The sequence below is a fragment of the Notechis scutatus genome, chromosome 1 (assembly GCF_049901735.1).
Source record: "Notechis scutatus isolate UNSWTSFEM ecotype Mainland chromosome 1, rNotScu1.2, whole genome shotgun sequence".
Classification (NCBI taxonomy): Eukaryota; Metazoa; Chordata; class Lepidosauria; order Squamata; family Elapidae; genus Notechis; species Notechis scutatus.
Window position 1 is genome coordinate 286,287,160 of NC_142009.1, and position 18,101 is coordinate 286,305,260.

Below are 18,101 nucleotides of genomic sequence, written 5' to 3' on the forward strand. Positions count from 1 at the left end.
GGCAGAAAATAGCAAGTTAAATAAAATCAGTTAACATTCAGAAGCATTTATTCTGAGTTCGGCCAGCCCTAATTGTGCCTCTAATGCCACCTTGGGACCTGAGACAGGCATCATGAAAGTGAGACTACAGTGTGGGTGACCATACTCAACTGTTGCCTTTATTTTCTCTGGTCTTGCCCTATTCCAGGGGTGTCAAACTCGTGTCGTCACGGCAGTGTCACATGAGGTATTGCAACTTTTTCCCCGTTTTTGACAGCCCTGTCCTATTCACTGGGAGTGAGGATTTTCAATCCACATGAAAACAAGCAGTGACAGCTAACATCTCAAGTCTCCTACTTGTCATGGGATATGATCAGGACAAAACACTTATCAAATGAACTTATAGCAGACACAGAGGACCTGTTGGATCTAGCCAGAACTCCAACCTTTATTGCCAACAGGTACTCTGCCTCACCTAAAGGCATAGCTAATTAAAACTCAAAGTACTTAAACACAGGAGGGTATTTATTGTGACATGATATCATGACCTCCCCTCAGCAGTCTTTGAAGGTCACTACAAGAAGACTCCTTACTTGGGAAGATAATGCTTCTCTCACTCTGGACACAAGAAACAAAGGGCATGTGCTTCTCCAATGCCTGTACAGGTTGTCCTTGACGTACAACAGTTCACTTAATGACCGTTCAAAGTTGCAACAGCACTGAAGAAAGTGATTTATGGCCACTTTTCACACTTATGACTGTTGCAGCATTCCCATGATCCCGTGTTCAAAATTCAGATGCTTGGCAACTAGTTCATATTTATGACCATTGCTAGGTCTCAAGGTCATGTGGTGATTTTTCTGATAAGCAGAGTCAGTGGGGAAGCCAGATTCACTTAACAACTGTGTTGCTAATTTAACAACAGCAGTGATTCAATTAACAAAAATGGCCGGAAAAGTTTTAAAATGGGGTAAAATTCACTTAACAATTTCTCACTTAGCAACATAAATTTTGGGCTCAGTTGTGGTCATAAGTTGAGGACTACCTGTACTACTACAAAGACCTTTGTGCTAGCCTCATCTTACCATTACTGCATAAATACCTTGGGTGGCCAGGATAATTTTAAAACACCCTATTGCTTTCAGGTACCAATCCTGCTACACCATTCAGTGTTGCCAGGTTCTGTACAGCAGCAGTTCAAAATTCTTTGGATTATGACCTGTAATTGTAACTAGATATAGTCTTCCACATACTAACCTTTTCTACTCTTTTATGCACATCTAATGTTTCTGCTCCTTATTTTGGATGCTTGCTTTTAGTTTTTAATTCATGTAACTTTCATATAGCTAATAATTTCTACATGGTGCAAGTAGTCCTTGACTTATGATGGGTCCTTAATGACAGACCACATTTGTATGACTGTTTGCAGAGTCCCATGGTTATGTGTCTTAAATTTATTTATTTATTTTTGCTGAGAACCAGTGTTTTACAAGCAAACGGGTTTGCTTAATGACAATAGCATTTGCTTTACAACCATGGTGTTTGCTTAATGACAATGGGTTACCTGATTTACAATTGTCATGACCTATGACCATAATGGACAGGCTCCATTACGGTCATAAGTCAAGGACGAGCTGTATAGGGAATTTTTGTTTCTAGTTCACAATTGTGTGTGATATAGTACCGTATATGCCGGCGTATAAGACGCACCCGGCGTATAAGACGACACCCCAACATTTCCACTCAAAATATAGTTTGTTATATACTCGCCCTCTCTTCCGCACGCCTTCCACTTTTGCACTTTTTTTTTTTTGAGGCACTTTTGTGCACCGTGGAAACGAATCCCATGAAGCCGAAAGGAGCAGCCAGCCTTCTCCCAGCTCCCAAGGAAGCGAGGCTCGCACCACCTGGGCTCCGCTGAGGTATCCGGCTGGGGCTGTCAGGAGTTGTTACCGCTGGCGCGGCTCTGCGCGCTCCAGTCCCACGTTGCCTCGGGAAGGGAAAGGCAAAAAGGAAGAGCCGCGGAGGTGCTTTGCAATGGCAGCAGCGGCTCCTGGTTTTGCCTTTCCTTCCCGAGGCAACGCGGGACTGGAGCGCGCGAGCCGCGCCAGCGGTAACAACTCCTGACAGCCCCAGCCGGATACCTCAGCAGAGCTCGGGCGGTGCGAGCCTCGCTTTCCTTGGGAGCTGGGAGAAGGCTGGCTGCTCCTTTCGGCTTCACGGGATTCGTTTCCACGGTGCGCAAAGTGCCTCAGCCGCGGGCAGCCGCAGTGCTTCCCAATTACTATTTGCCGCGTATAAGACGACCCCCAATTGGAGGCATTTTTTCAGGGCAAAAGGTCGTCTTATACGCCGGCAAATACGGTAAGTCCTTCTGATGTGGGATAACCCGAACACAGCATCAACTAACTTTCAAATATTGCATATTGGTGTCAATTCTGATGGCAGGTGGATAGTCCTTAGAATCTTACACTCAAAATGAATAGATGCAATCAGTAGCAGTGTCTCTAACAATCTGTGATAGTATCAAAAAATTAATAAACATTCAATGTCATTCTGCAAATTTCATGTTGATGTTTTTATCTCAGATTGTCTTATGCAAGCATATTGATCATTTGCTCCCCCCACCTAGCTGCCTCTGGCATCAACAACATTTAGTGTAACTACTGCTTATTTAGTATTATTAAGAGTACACAGTTATAAAAGTGGGCCAGTAAAAGCCCACTGGTTTCCCTACATAAATCAACTATAATGCAATAGCTTTATTTTTGTTCAGATACAAACATTCAAGTGATAATTTGAGAAGCCTATCCAAAAGAAGAAACAGTCTTGAAGAAGAAAAAAAATAAGAATGTTTATTAATATGATTCTCAATGGTTAGTTAGGGCTGCCTTCAGAATTTTAAAAGGCAGAATATGTTTAATGATGCTTTTTATGTCTATCCTTGTTTTACTCACATAATGAATTTCATTGGGAATTCCATTTAAATATTGCCAAGCACTGACAGTATTTGAAACTTTTTAAAACCCAGTTTTACAGGGACAGTCCTGATTTTGGGGAAGGAAGAGGATTCTTCCTAATGGGATTGCCCAAGGTAGAGTGGGCAGAACCTTAATGATGTCTTTCTATTACTCACCAAATCTTGGTGTATCATATGGAAGAAGGTAACATGAGAATGAAAGTATTCCATCATTCATTTCCTGACTGATTGATTAGGGCTACCAGTACTACTTTGCAGAAATAGAGAATAAGAAGCAAAGTTGGTTGTTCCTGTTGTCTCTTTGTTGACAACTAATGGATTATTATTTTTTTTGCAGACCAGGTCTGATAGCCCTATGATGGAGAGAGAGATTTATTGATTGTGACTCATTTATTGAATTAGTTCGACCTGGAAATCATTTTGCACAGAGCACAGGAGCACAACAGGGACTAGGGATGTTTGGAACTATTTAAGTTGCTTTGTTCCAGGAAAGCTGTTCTAAACATCTTTGTGTCCTTTTTTTTCCCCCTGGTAATTTTTGCCTGTGGTTTTAGGTGAATCGGCTTGCAGATTTTGTACATATGTATCAATTTTTAATATTCATGTATCTAGATTTTTACTTTTGGAAATCAAGTCAGCTTACTTATTCTACAAATTATTAGGACTGCAGAAAGCATTGTGGTTGGTTTTTGTTTGTATTTTCTGTTTTTCTGTTCCTTACATTATTAATGTCCAGACTCCTCCTCCTCCTTTCCTATCTGAAATATTTTGTAGAGGTAGCTTTCGTTTAACAATCATATGTTCAGTGACGGTTCAAAGTTACGGCAGTGCTGAAGGAATGGTAGTTAAACCCATTTCCTAAAGTGATGGCCGTTGTTGGGTGCCCACAATCATCTGATCAAAATTCAGGCATTTGACAGGCTGCCTGTTTTTACAACAGCAGGAGCACTTCAACTCCCCCCCGCCACATCTGCCTATACTCTCCACCCCTGCACTCTTTGCCCCCAGCTGTACTCCACCATGTCAGCTGCCCTTGCTGCTCTGAGCTCTGCTTGCCTGCTGCCCTGCTGCCCCCAGCTGAACTTCACCATCTTCAATTGCCATTTTCAAATGGGGGACAGGTGGAATTTCTGTCACTAAGTGATGTAGTCACATGATGTCACACTTTACGGCCACCTTGTTTAATGATGGGAATTCCAGTCCCAATTTATGTTGCATCTTGAGGACTCACTATATGCTGATTTCTTGATGTTGTATTTACATGATTTGAAAAACAAATAACAACCAATCTAAATTTGGTATTATGGAAAGAAGCCCACAGACACATGCACAGACTCCATTGTACAGACATTGAACATCTCCTATGGCTGCTGCTGATAAAGGAGTTGGAAAGAATTCTAGCAATCGTGTTGTCCGTGTCTTTCCTATATTACTATATTTTGCATAAATACTTATTAATGTCTTGGAACACAGTGGTTTTTAAACTGGGGCTATTTAAACTGGAGGTCTTTACCAAGAGGTAATTTGAGCCTAGGAGATGACAAAAGTGAGCCTGGGGGAAGGGTCAAACACATCATAAGTCAGGAGTCTCTGCGCACTTACAAGAGACCTAAGTCCAGCCCACCTTGAATGCCTGTCTTACCTCTGTGCATTTCCCTTGACCATCAGTTGGTCAGTTTCTTGTAGAGAGCTTAAGCTTGCAATAAAGCTTTATGCTCATTTGACTCTGCCTGAATCTCCTGATTTCCACAGCACTTGACATATCCTAAGGCAATGGAACAATTTATAATTGCTTATTTGAACCACCGTCCTAGCAGATGAATTTTATATATACTTATTTAAAGTTATTTATTATTTGAAAAACAGAATTTTTATTAATATTTAATTAATTATTTCAAGGAAGAAAAAGAAGTAAAGCACAAAAAATAGGCCTCATTTTTTACTGAAGAGAGCTAGCCACCCAGTCATTTATGTTAAATTATACAATTATATTAACATGTATAGTATGTCAGACCAGGTAACAATAGAAAAGACAAAGGGAGTTTAATATACAAAATGATATATGCAGTTCAAATTACTAAATCATCTTTAAACTGAGATTCCTGGCAATTCAGATAGCGAAAGAAATACTACAGTAGTTTTCAGACTGTTAACAATTCCTGATTAATGCTTTTCTGGTATCTTTTTTTTCCTGCAACGATGACACTTTACTGTAGCCACTTTCATTGTTCTTCTGTTAATTTCAAAACTATTATTATATAATTCAAAAGAACAAAAAAAAATCTACAGAAACCAATTATTTTCCAGAACAAAATTGAAACATGGGATATTTTATGTTTAGAAGAAAGACATTATACAGCATGCAACTATGTCATATGAACTGACGCTGCATTTAAGTACTTCATTAATTATTGAATTGACCAATTTACTTCTGCAAATAATCTACTGAATGTGCCTACCAAATGCAAAATAGTAATTTTGTTCAATTTGTTAGAATTTTAAATCTATCAAAATGTGATTTTAAAAAATCCATGATCTCCCACTGATTTCTGCCTGTGTATTTTGAACTGAGACCCAAATAACAAAATTAAGACGTATAAAATCTGCCTTTCAGTTGTGACATTAATCTGGTATAGATGCAGATCACAGTGGAACACTTTGAAAAGCAGACTAAATGACGTTCTTGAGCATCCATACCACAAACAATCTATAGGATTTTAAAGATCTACCACGTTCTTTGTCTGCTGCAACATATAAATATGGCAAATATTTGCCCTGCAAAATATTAAATGATAAATAATAGCAAATCATTCTATTTGTATCTTCTTTCTTAACAGAATCTCCTCAGTAGCCTTTATCTTGCCACTGAAAACATTTTTTTTAACTGACCCAAATCCAACAGTAATTCTATGTTTTTGGACATAATTAGTGGTTGTGGATGAGAATGTACTTCCTATGTATCCTTTGTGTGTCTAAATTAATTCTGCAGTGGACACTGACTGAGCATGAATCACTTTATTGTGTTAAGCTACTGGAACTTTGGTGAATTTTCAGATGCCTTGCTTTAATAAGTAGCTGTTAGAAAAAATATAATTAAAACGTTGCTGGGGTTAATGTGCACAATTTTTCCTGTTTGAAGAATATGTAAAATGATGTGCATTTTCCTTCCACAGACAAAAGCAGTTGGGCTACTTGATGCAGATGTATATGGGCCATCCATACCAAAAATGATGAATCTCAAAGGAAATCCAGAAGTGACATCAAGTAAGTCAGGCTGGATATCACAGTTTCCCCAGAAACTGAAGCTATTTTTCTTTGGTACAGATAATCCTCAACTTACAATCATTTGTTTAGTGACCGTTCAAAATTACAACAGCACTGAAAAAAGAGACTTATAACCATTTCCCAATCTTATGTCTATTGCAGCATCACCATGATCAAAATTCAGACGCTTGGCAACCGGTTCATATTTATCACGGTTGCAGTGTCCCGGGGTCATGTGATCACTTTTTGTAAGCTTCTAGCAAACAAAGTTAATGGGGAAGCTAGCTTCAATTAACCATGTTACTAACTTAATGTCTGTGGAGATTCTCAGTCATCCAGGTTATGGTTGTTCCAAAGGTTCTTTTTTTCAAAAGCCGCCTGGACTTTTTTTTGTTTTTGCTAAAGACATTTCACTTCTCATCCAAGAGGCTTCAAGTCAGAACTGAAGAAGCTTCTTGGATGAGAAATGAAATGTCTTCAAGCACAAAAACAAAGTCCAGTTGCCCTTTTTAAAAAAAGCACCTTTGGGATTACTAACTTAACAAATGCAGTGATTCACTTAACAACTGTGGCAAGAAAGGTCATAAAAAGGGGCAAAACTCACTTAACAACTGTCTCAGTAACAGAAATTTTGGGCTCAATTGAGGTCATAAGTTGAAGAGTGTTAAGCCTGGATTCCCAACTGGTGTTAAGGAAAACAAACTAAACAGAATGTGCAGCGAAGTCAGATAGGAAGACAGGTAAATGTATGAGATAAGCCTTCTCGTTAACACGCAGTAAAAATACAGATACGCTTGTGCTATCAAAATTATAATTTATTCCATTTAAGAATTATAGCATAGTCATGTAAACAGTCCAGTAGTCATATATCAATTTCAGTCAAGTCTTGTCAGGGATACTCTATTTGCAAAGTCCGTGTTGAATAGCCAATGTCAGTACACTTACAATAAATCAGTCCAATCTTCTCTCCGTTGAGAAATATCAACACACTTCTTCACTCCCCGTTTCAGCAAGAATGCAGTCTTCAATAAGCCAGCCAGTAAGAGCCAGAGAGTGCCTTGCTGCTTATATAGTACTTTTACAGCTGCACCCTTAATTACATTCCTTTAGCTTAAAGTCACATACACTTTATCTGACAAACCATGATTCATCATTTTATTATCTTTACCCAAAACAGTTAGGGTAAAACAATGTTATCCCTAACAAAGACTACCTGTAAACTGCTCTGGAGGGCCATACTTAAAGTTACTTATATATTTTAAAATAAAAGCAAATAATTGAATCTATAAGCCTATTGCTTGTCATGAGAACCAGCTTCTGATCTTGTTAGGATTTGTGTAACTTCCTGGAGTTAGTTCTGAGTTTTCCTGCAACTGTTTATGCTTCTTAAATACATCGGACATAAAGAAGTTCTTATCCACGTGAAGAGAAGGAGAATTCAGGTTTCTTTTGTAGATTGCTGAAAGAGAGCCAGGAGAAAGATGCTAAATTATACATACGTAGTTTGTACTGAGGAGAGAAGTTTTGTACAGAAAGAAAACAAATAATTGCCTATTTATTGTGCATTGAAGTATTTACAAGAGAGTGCCTTCAAGGTAGTTCAGGTTTCCATGGTTCTGATATAAGCAGGTGGAGATTCCTCAGCAAACCAGTAGTTTTGATAGATATTTAAAGAATAATAACAACAAAATAGCAGGTTTAAAACCAAACTAACAATTGTGGGAAATGGAGGAGGATGAAGTTATCACTTGCAGTGCTTTTCTATTTTCCATCACAGAGATTTTGCTAAGCGTGCAAGCATTTATCTCTTGGATTTCAAAAAAAAGAATAGTGAGACTAACATTTTCAAGATTTTTTTTTTTTACACAAGGGTAGCTTGTTTTAATTTACCGTCAGAGAATAGTACAGGCCCTCAATGGAACTGTCCCTGGCTCTCACCAGTACTGAATAGATTTTTTTCCTCTTCACTGGAATAATATACTGTCTATTAAAACACCCTTTACACTAATGTTTCTGGGACTTTTTTTAACAGAGGCTTACTGGATAAAAATGTGTGGCCCATAGTATGTGTAATGTTGCTTTATTTTCAAATACATCAAAGCCTGAAATTATAGAAGCTGATGCTACAAGATTTTTGGGGTTCCACAAGGTAGATTGTAATTTAAGCCACTTCATATATTGGGAGGTACTTGTTTAGCCTATGAGTTTAATGAAATCTAGAGAAATGTGAACTCCTACCGTGTTTCTCATATAATAAGGCCGGGTCTTATTTATTTTTTTTGAGCCCCGAAAAAATGGCTAGGTTGTCTTTTCGGGGGTGACTTAATTTCCCCCCCCTTGCATCTTCGGGCGGGCGGGCGGCGACAGCTTGGATGTTGACCTCGGCATTGGTGGGGCACTTCGTATCGGGGTCAACGCAGGCAGCACCATATCCGGGTGTGCAACAAAAGTACTTCCTAACGGCAAGCCCCCCCACCATTCCCCCCCATTTCGCATGTTTTAATATAGGCCTTAATTTGGGGGGAGGGGCTTAATTTCATTTCATGCCTATAAAACATGCTGGGACTTCCTATTGGGGGAGGCTGTATTGTTGGAGAAACAGGGTATATTAACTACCAAGGATTTTTCTAATAAGACTTTGAAGTAAGTTTCTGCTTACTTTAATAGAATGAGCAATTACATCATTTATTAGACCTTTATCCTGTCTTGCATTCAGGAGCTCCAGGCAATGGTATTTTCTGCACAGCAGTAACTCTGGGAGGTGGATTGAGATAGTGTTTTAGTCTCAGATTAGCCAGTGGACTTCCATGGCTGACAATGGAATAGGACATTTGTTTTTTTGCTCTGAGCCCCAAACTACATTAGGTCTCACAAAACATAGATAGACATCCTTCGAAGATGATTTTGTGTTCTTAAGAAAATATGAAAAGCAAAAATGCATTTGTTTTCCAATTGGGGATTTAACTGTTACAGACTCAGCACATTTCTAACAGAGAGGTGGTCTAACCCTGCCAAGAAATGTGCTGGAAGAAAAGAACAATCCTAGATAAACAGGAAGAATTGAAACATTTGAAAGCTTTTCTTTGCTGAAATTTTAAAAAAAATGCACCATAGTATTGAAAATCCTAATTGTTTGAAAATGGAAAGGGAGAGACTATTTCTATCCTTCCGTAGAAGCTGAAATTGCTTATTGAGTATAAAAATTAGTAATACTTAGTCATACTCTTCAGTTTTATGTCTGCAATATGTTACTGTAATTCACATATCATAAAATCTGTGCAGTTAGTATTGTAGTAGGAATATAGAGGAAAAATTCCATTATCATTTTGTTTGCCATGATAATCTTGTGTTCTCTCTCTCTCTCTCTCTCTCTCTCTCTCCTGCTGCTGCAGTGTTCTTTTTAAATTTCTGTATGGTGAACGAACTACTGAGTAACTTCATTGAAATATAATTTGAGACTATGATTATTAATATAGATAATTGTGGAAAAAGTAGGATCTGCAGCAGTCCCTTAAAAATCAAATGTTCGTTTTAGACATTTAAAATTGTTAATTACAATTTTATGTGTTCTCATTTCAAATAATACAAAAATTGCTATCCAGGATGAGGCTATACTTTAGCAAAGAACAAGCTATATATTCAAGATATTTTCCAGGATTTATGTTATAGTTCTAACTCCTGCGAGAGAAGTAACTTTTATTGAATTGTGGTTGTCTCTTCAGCAGTGGAATTATACTTGAAATTATTTCAAGCAAAAGTACTAGCTGTTTCATCAATATTCTTTTCCATTCTTTGCTTTTCAAGCTTTCTTTGCAATGGAACTTGAATAAAGAATTTAACAATTTTTGTGGCATTCTATTTAATATTTTTTTATGCCACAGTTACCTATTTTCTGTCTCTATACATAATAACCTTAAATGAAAGGCTATAAACTTTTCTAGTCTTGCCATTGTCTCTGTGGGAATGCAAAAGTACTATTATCATTTGAAATTATACTAATATCCCTAAATATTTCCTAAAACATCTGTTAGATGTTTGACAATACCTGTTAGGAAGGGATGTAGGCAATACTCACACATTTATTAAACACCATTAAAATGCATCTTCTGGAATTTTGATTGATAACTTTCATTCATACAAAATGATAGTCATAAGAGATAACAACCTGTATAGGGAGGTCTCCCTATAATGAAACCCATGAAATTGTCGTATGATTCTAATTTGTGTTATTCAAGTACTGGTAATCCTCAAGTATCCCAACTGCAACTGCACATGCGCTAACCACAACTGGGTGTACACTCGACCAGCATTAACTGAATTCTGGCTTGCATTAAATATGATCTGATATCAATTTATAATTTACATTAAATTGAACATTGCACACTTCAAGCTTCCAATAATCACCACCTGTCTATATATGAAGTTTCTTAGCAACATTGTAGGATACTGCTGATTTTGTACAATTCCTACAATTTCCTGTAATTCCTACTCCAGGTACAATTAAGTTCCTCTTGTTGAAGCATTTTGGCAAAAAGTTCAGTAGTCATAGATTAAAATGCCCAAGGTGCTTTTTCAAGAGGCAACTGAACTTTCTGATTTTTCTTTGAAGATATTTCGCTTCCAAGAAGCTGCTTCTTGGTCTTCAAAGAAAAACCAGAAAGTCCAGTTGCCTCTTGAAAAAGCATCTTTGGGACAACCGTGACCTGGTTCCTGAGAATCTCCATAGACACCCATAGATTAAAATATTGAACATCTTGTTATCATATCCACCAGAAGTCAAGCTCAACACATCGTTTTTTGTTTTTTAGATTAGATGCGATCTGTACAAGGAGCCTCTGGTTTACATCTATTTACATTGAGAGGATTTGAATAAATTTTCCAAAAATTTATCCTTAAAAATAATTTCTGTTCTAGAAAACCTAATGAGACCTCTTGTGAACTATGGAATTTCATGGTAGGTCCTTTATCTTTGTTTCTATTTACTTTTTATCTTTTATTGTTTGTATCCTGTCTGAATGTTGGAAAAATGCCTTTAATTCTAGTATGTCTATGGGTTTCTTGGTGGAAGAGACTGCACCAATTGTCTGGAGAGGACTCATGGTAATGTCAGCTATAGAGAAATTACTGAGACAGGTAAAATATTGTTTTAAGTTAACTTCATTAGTGATTATAACCCTACAATTTCTAACAATGTTAATACCAAATGCATTGTCAATATTTTAATACAATATGGAAAGTTTGGAAACATAATAGCAAAACATTTTGCTTTGTTGGCAAAAAATACCATCCAATATTTAAAATTAAACTTAATGAAACTGCCCTCAAACTTTCTTCAGATCTTGGCTTCAGATGGAATGAATATAGCAGCTTGTTGGTTAATACTTTTAGATACTAATCTACAACACAGAAATTCCATAGCTATAAGGAAAGGCAAAGAAAGCATATGTTTTGACTGCAGATTTTTTAAAAAAAATATTAAATCTCTGAGATCTGTTGACAGCTCTAGAAAATACTTCTGCTTGAAATCCCAGAAAGTTTCTGGCAGTCATTATAAGCCAACCTTACTCATCATGACACTTTTCAAATGAATTGGATCTGCAGCAACCATATCTATATAATCTTTCTTCCTCTCTTGTAATAGATGTCTGATATTTTTCTGAACTGCAGATGAAAAGTCTGACCTTTCAGATACCTTATTTTGAATGTGTCCCTCCCTAATAAAGACATTATATCTGACATCACAGAATTTAGGCTTTTTCATCCTATAAGTGAAATGCAGTAATAAAACTCAACATCTGATGACAAAACATGTAATATTTAAAATTACTAGCCATTAGGAAAGAAAGTGGAAGACATGAATGGCTACTATCTTCATCTGCTGAAATGCTGTCAGTTTTAATTTATTCCAAAATCTTAAAATGAGATCTTTCAGTATATTGCTAAAAGTAATCTTTTGTGGCAATTATTTGCAGCAGTAGGGAAAAAAACCTAATATTGCACAAGCAATATTTCTCTTTCTCTCCTTTGACTCCACTCTGGAGCCCTCCCATTCTGTTGCAAAACCGCCAAAGAAATTTAAGGGGTTATGAAAGGAGTTTCAGGAACAATGGAGAATTTACATTTTCCTTATTCTATTAACATGTCCTTCTATAGCCAAAGTGCCCTCTGGATGTACAGGTAGGTCCCGATTAGTGTGATTAATGAATCCTATAATATAGTTGCATTTTTCAAATTCACATTATTCAAAGTAATGTGGCAAAAATAGGCAAATTAAAATTTTTAAATATTTTTTTTATGTTTGTTAATGTAAGGCTGTATAACATAAACAAAGCAAACTTGCTATCTCTTATATTCTGTTATAGTTCTTCAAAATTAGCTTTTTAAAACTTTCTTCAAACAGAATCATCTTCTCTATTTTGCACAAATGACAATTAGCGACTAAAACCCCAACAGCAACTGTGGCATACGCTAGCCTCAAGTTCATATGTGCTAGCCTCAATAAATGTATAGTAGCTTTGCAGTAACTGAATCTTGGACCCCATTAAACACAGTCTGGTATCAATTTATAAATCACACTAAATCAAATATTGTGCTGTTCAAACTCTCACTAATCATTGCCTACATACATCAATATGTCAATTCACCCAGTAATCCTAAGCCTCGGCAATAGTTATGCTGGCTGGGTAATTCTGGAGGGCACCAAATTGGAAAAAGGTTTCACTAATGGAAGAACTTCAAGCAGTGAAAACAGAACATTTGATTCCAATTATAAATGTTTTTAATATACTTGGCAGGGTTGGAGTGGACCTGATTACATATGGCAGTATTCTGAAGTCAGAATCAAAACATAGATTTGAGTGCTAATGTTAGTTCTTACTTTCCTAAGGAGACCAAGGATTAATTGATTATAGGAAGAGACGTGGGATGATGTTTGAGAAACTGCAATGTTACTTTAGCAATGGAATTCCCAATTGGGAAGCAGATGGCAGTTTCTTCTCATGCATTTTGATAATGATATATACTGAGTCTGTTGTTACCTGGCAACTAAAAAATAGTTTTACTCTACACATCTAGAAGCAAAAAGAAATATAGCCCCTTGACATAACAGTCATTAATGATTTTCCCATAGTGATTGCAGAAAGCTTTAATGAGGACTTTCCCTCTAATTAGGCTTTCCCCCTCTTTTGTGTATAAACTAGGATTTTTAAATACTATTTCAGGATAATCTGGGTACCTTTCTCAGCTTGCCTGAAGTTCCAGGAAAGAAGATAAAATCTGTTATAGCGTTAGGTTTTATTACAATTGATATCATTCATTACACTGCTTTTAAAGAGTTACAAATATTACTTGTAGCAATAGCTTGTTACCAATGATTTGTTTATTAATTTTCTGATCAGAGTATAGTATTGTATAATGAGTATTTATTCAGACAACCCATGCATTAATTTAAATCAGTTTGATTCAGTTTGATTCTACATCTCTCCCCACCTTTTGTCACCAATCAGATTAGGATTAGAGCTATTTTCATTGTTTTGTACTAAACATTTTTGTAGATGTTAACCTCCTGTCAATTTGATCTGGAGGAAATGGCTCTTACTCTTCTTTTCCTAAACATCTTAAACTGCTTCCTTAATCTTTAAATTGAGTTTAAAGGGGTTCAAGATATTGAGACATGCATTTGAAAAATAAAATGTAAAATAAAAATTAAATCAGTCAGACACAATATATTTAATGTATTTTATTGCAATAGTAAAAGCAGTTTATAATTTCCCACATAAAATAAAAAATTCAATATGCAATGTGTTCTTTACTAACAGTTTTGAAATATAAACCTTTCTTATAATCAAGTATCATAGAACATTATTAAGTATGGTAACCAATTTGGGTAATATAGGGTTTCTCAATTTATCAGACGTATAATTTAATTAGAATTTTCCCAATATATTTGAAACAGCAGACAAACGTGTAGCAATGAATTAGATGCTTCTCTTTTGTTCCCAAGATGTTGGCAAAGCAGTATTATGTAAATCTTGGTCATAGCACGTTTTAATTGGATCTCAGTTTTAAGTAAGTGTTAGAGTTTGAGCTACACTTTTTATTTCACTAAGTGTTTGTAACAGATATAATGCACATAATTGCTGTGCACTGATATATTTCTGTTGCAATTTGTACAATGCTCAGTTTGCTTTTAGTATTTTTCAGATTAGATAACAATCATTGTTCAGCACTAAGAATCTTACTTATTATATATTTATAAGCTGTTACTAAAATACAGTACAGAGACAACAAATCAAATGTTGCATGATAAAATGGATGCCAAATTTCAAAGTAATCAGAGTGGATCAATGAAAGAATTGTAAGAAGCAATTAATAAAATTTACTCCAAGTTATACTTTAAGGAAAACTAGTATAAAATGTTCCATGGATGGTATATAACTATTGATAATAGTTTTCTTATTATTTTCTTGTTATTTATCAAACAAACATTAAAAGTACTACAATAAAGAAGAAACATTCTATCGTGTGATGCTTATGCAAAAGGATATAGAAGTATTGGGGGAAAAAACATCAAAACATTTAGGAAATTTTGAAATTGAATTGAAACCAGAAATATTTTTATTAGTAATGATTAACAGAGATTATAAATGAAAAGTACCACAATTTATTGGGATATATACTGATGATGGCAAGAATATGAAAAAATTATTCTATATGATAAATTTATCAACTCATTAAACTTATTTATTTTGAAGAAGAAGCTTATGCTTTTAATCCTTCCATGACAGAACTGGAAAGGAAATAAGCAGACAAATCACAGACTTTTATCTATTTCTAGAAGTATTTCTAGTATTAAACCATGGCCTAACTTAGTGTTCAGGGTGATTTAGTGTCCAAATTTAATTGGAATGCTCCAGGAATGTGTTAGTTATTTAAGAAAAAAATCCCATTTTAAAGTACATTATTATTATCAAAACAGTATGCAAGAGTTTATTCTTTAAATGATACAATCAATGCAGACCAAATTCTTATGCAGTAATTCTGAACAATGGTGTCCTAATATAGCTTCCTTGCAATTCACAGTTGGGCCTGGAATTGATATTACATGAATAACTACATTTGCCACATACTGTATATTTACTGATTGATTAGAACAATTTACAGAAAAACTTTAGTGATGTGCTTGAATAGAGGAAAAATATATAGAGCTGCCTGGCAACGAATGATATTTCTCTATCAATAAATGTCAGGAAAATTATTCCTAGAGAAAAAAAGACAAATGCTATATTTAAGTAAAATGTAATCACATTCCCAGCATCTGAAATGTTTCACAACACTATATATTAAAGAAGCAAATATTTTAGTGTTTTCCACATATGCATGTTGACTAGCAGATGGATACTACAGGTGTAATTTTACAACCACACTCACTTCTTCATTTGCAAGGAGTAATTTCTGTGGCGACTGTGTTTTCTTAATTTGGGAGAATTCATTCTTGAGGCAATATTTTAATAACATGACATATGTATATGGCTACACTTCTGAAAAGGTTAGGAGGATAAGGACTAATCATTTCATGTTTTGTAGAATGTTATTTATGAATATGTCTTACAAATAATATTGAATCTTTTTTCCTGAAGTTATCTAATCTAAAGATTTTATTCATTCAAGTTTTCTTCAATTTGAGGGTAGCATTTAATTTTAGTATGAGACTTAGGGAAAGCAATGAGGATGCCTCACAAGTCATCTGTTCCTCAAAAGGTGCAGTATTAATCTCATGGTCTCCTAAGTACCTTCAGTTCAGGCATTTCACATCAGTCCCATTAGGTGGCCGGGCCAAGAAATCACAGGAAAGCTAAAATTACTTTTACTGAGATTGATTATAATAACACAATTTTGCTAGTCTGATTGTAGTATACCAACTTTATTTTTTATATTCCTGTTAAATAGGAAGGTTTCTCTTTGACCTTCTTTCTAAAATTATCTGCCTGTTGCTTACGATATGTGTTGCCTCTCATCGCTTTGGTAACACAATTTTCATATCTTCACCAATCATCTTCTTTATTTTCTATATTAATAGCACAAAACAATGTAATCTGTTGTTCTGCTATACTGATCTGTGTTCATACTTTCTTCATTGAATTACTTATTTAATTCTTTATTTAAATAAATTTGTGACAGAATGTAGCGAACACTCAACTGCTAACATTGCTACTGTTAGTCTGAGCAATATTAACAACTCTGCCCTGAATTTTAAGAATCCCAAACACCCAATTCCAAATGTTCGGTGGTTTGGAAAGCCACTGCAATAAGTAGGGTGTGTCAAATTTTTCAGCTTTCAATTTCCAAACATTAGGGTTGCTCAAAAGTTGTGACATGACTTGGGGATATTTTGGTTATTTTAATATAATTTAAATGAGCTTGGTAAATAATTACATAAATATCATAACTTTTTAACATTTGGTTTGTTTCATTTCATAGGTTCAGCTGTCTTTCTCTTTTGTTAAATGTTATTTTGTCTGAGAGTGTTAATATTGCTGTCCTTGTTTCCTATGAGTGCGATAAATGATTTGTAATGGATTCTAAATGGCTTCTAAAAAAGACTTGGAAATTCACTCATATGACCAACCTAATTGGGACTGGCAGAGTCTTGTTGCCACCTGAAATCCCAACATTGCAAGACATTGTCAGATATGGCCTACTATTAAGAGAACAAAGTAGTGATGCTAGAAATTACCCAGCAGCAGCCTGTCTTGCAAGAGACATATACACAAAAGTGCTTGAAAAGTGGGAATGAGCAAACAGTTCTTCTGTGGCCACTGTTGTAATTCACTAATGACAGTCTTGAACAAGATCCAAGAGAACTGAGATCAAGCCAAAAACATATTTCTTGGTAGAGGAAAGCTAGATATCAGACTTTTCACTGTGAAACTTGACAAATTGTTTGACATTCTCAACTGAAAGTGTCAAATTGTTCTGTGTGCCAAATTTGGCTGCCCTGCTGGCTGCAAAAAGGAAGCTCACATATAGACTAGGTGAAACCAGGCTCAATAGCAGTAACTGTGAGAGGGATCTTGGAGTCTTAGTGGACAACCAGCTGAATATGAGCCAGCAGTATGCAGCCACCGCCAAAAAAGCTAATGCAATCCTAAGTTGTATTAACAGAGGGATACAGTCAAGATCAAGGGAAGTACTAATACCACTCTATAAAGCCTTAGTAAGACTAGAGTACTGCATCCAGTTTTGTTCACCACATTATAAAAAAGACGTTGAGACTCGAGAAAAAGTACAGAGAAGAGCAACCAGGATGATTAGGGGACTGGAGGCTAAAACGTACAACGAACAGTTGCAGGAACTGGGCTTGGCTAGTCTAGTAAAGAGAAGGACCAGGGGAGACATGATAGCGGTCTTCCAATATTTGAGGGGCTGCAACAGGGAGGAAGGGGTCAAGCTATTTTCTAAAGCGCTTGTAGGCCAGACAAGGAATAATGTATGGAAACTGAACTGAAGGAGAGATTTAACCTGGAAATAAGGAGAAACTTTCTGACGGTGAGAACAATCAACCAATGGAACAGCTTGCCTTCAGAAGTTGTGGGAGTGCCATCAGTTGAGACTTTCAAGAAGAGATTGGACTGCCCTTTGTCAGAAATGGTGTAGGGTCTCCCGCTTGGGCGGGGGGTTGGACTAGACCTATAAGGTCCCTTCCAACTCTGATTATCTGTATCTGTAACTGTACCTGCCCTGAGAAGATGAAGATATTATTGAAGGAACTTGCTTTAGTTGAAAGTCAGAGAAACAAGATTGGTTCTTTTGGATCACATCAGACTGGTTTGCCGGATGTGCCTGAGCAGAAATGAATAGGAAAAAGACAAAAGCGGCA

General features: G+C 36.0%; 1 protein-coding gene across 8 annotated transcripts in view; it reads left to right on the forward strand.

Annotated features, from left to right (window-relative positions):
- NUBPL (NUBP iron-sulfur cluster assembly factor, mitochondrial) overlaps window positions 1–18,101 on the forward strand; it is a 65,380-nt gene that overhangs the window by 23,482 nt on the left and 23,797 nt on the right. For 3 of the 8 annotated variants that reach the window (XM_026664518.2, XM_087951772.1, XM_087951775.1), the window contains 3 exons: window positions 6,133–6,223; window positions 11,138–11,177; window positions 11,266–11,356. The exons of 1 other annotated variant lie outside the window; for it this stretch is intronic. In XM_026664518.2, the coding sequence (XP_026520303.1) occupies window positions 6,133–6,223; window positions 11,138–11,177; window positions 11,266–11,356 (222 nt within the window). Of the gene's footprint in view, window positions 1–6,128; window positions 6,224–11,031; window positions 11,178–11,265; window positions 11,357–18,101 lie in introns of those variants that run through there. 4 more of the 8 variants (XM_087951776.1, XM_087951777.1, XM_026664519.2 and 1 more) reach the window with 4 other exon arrangements.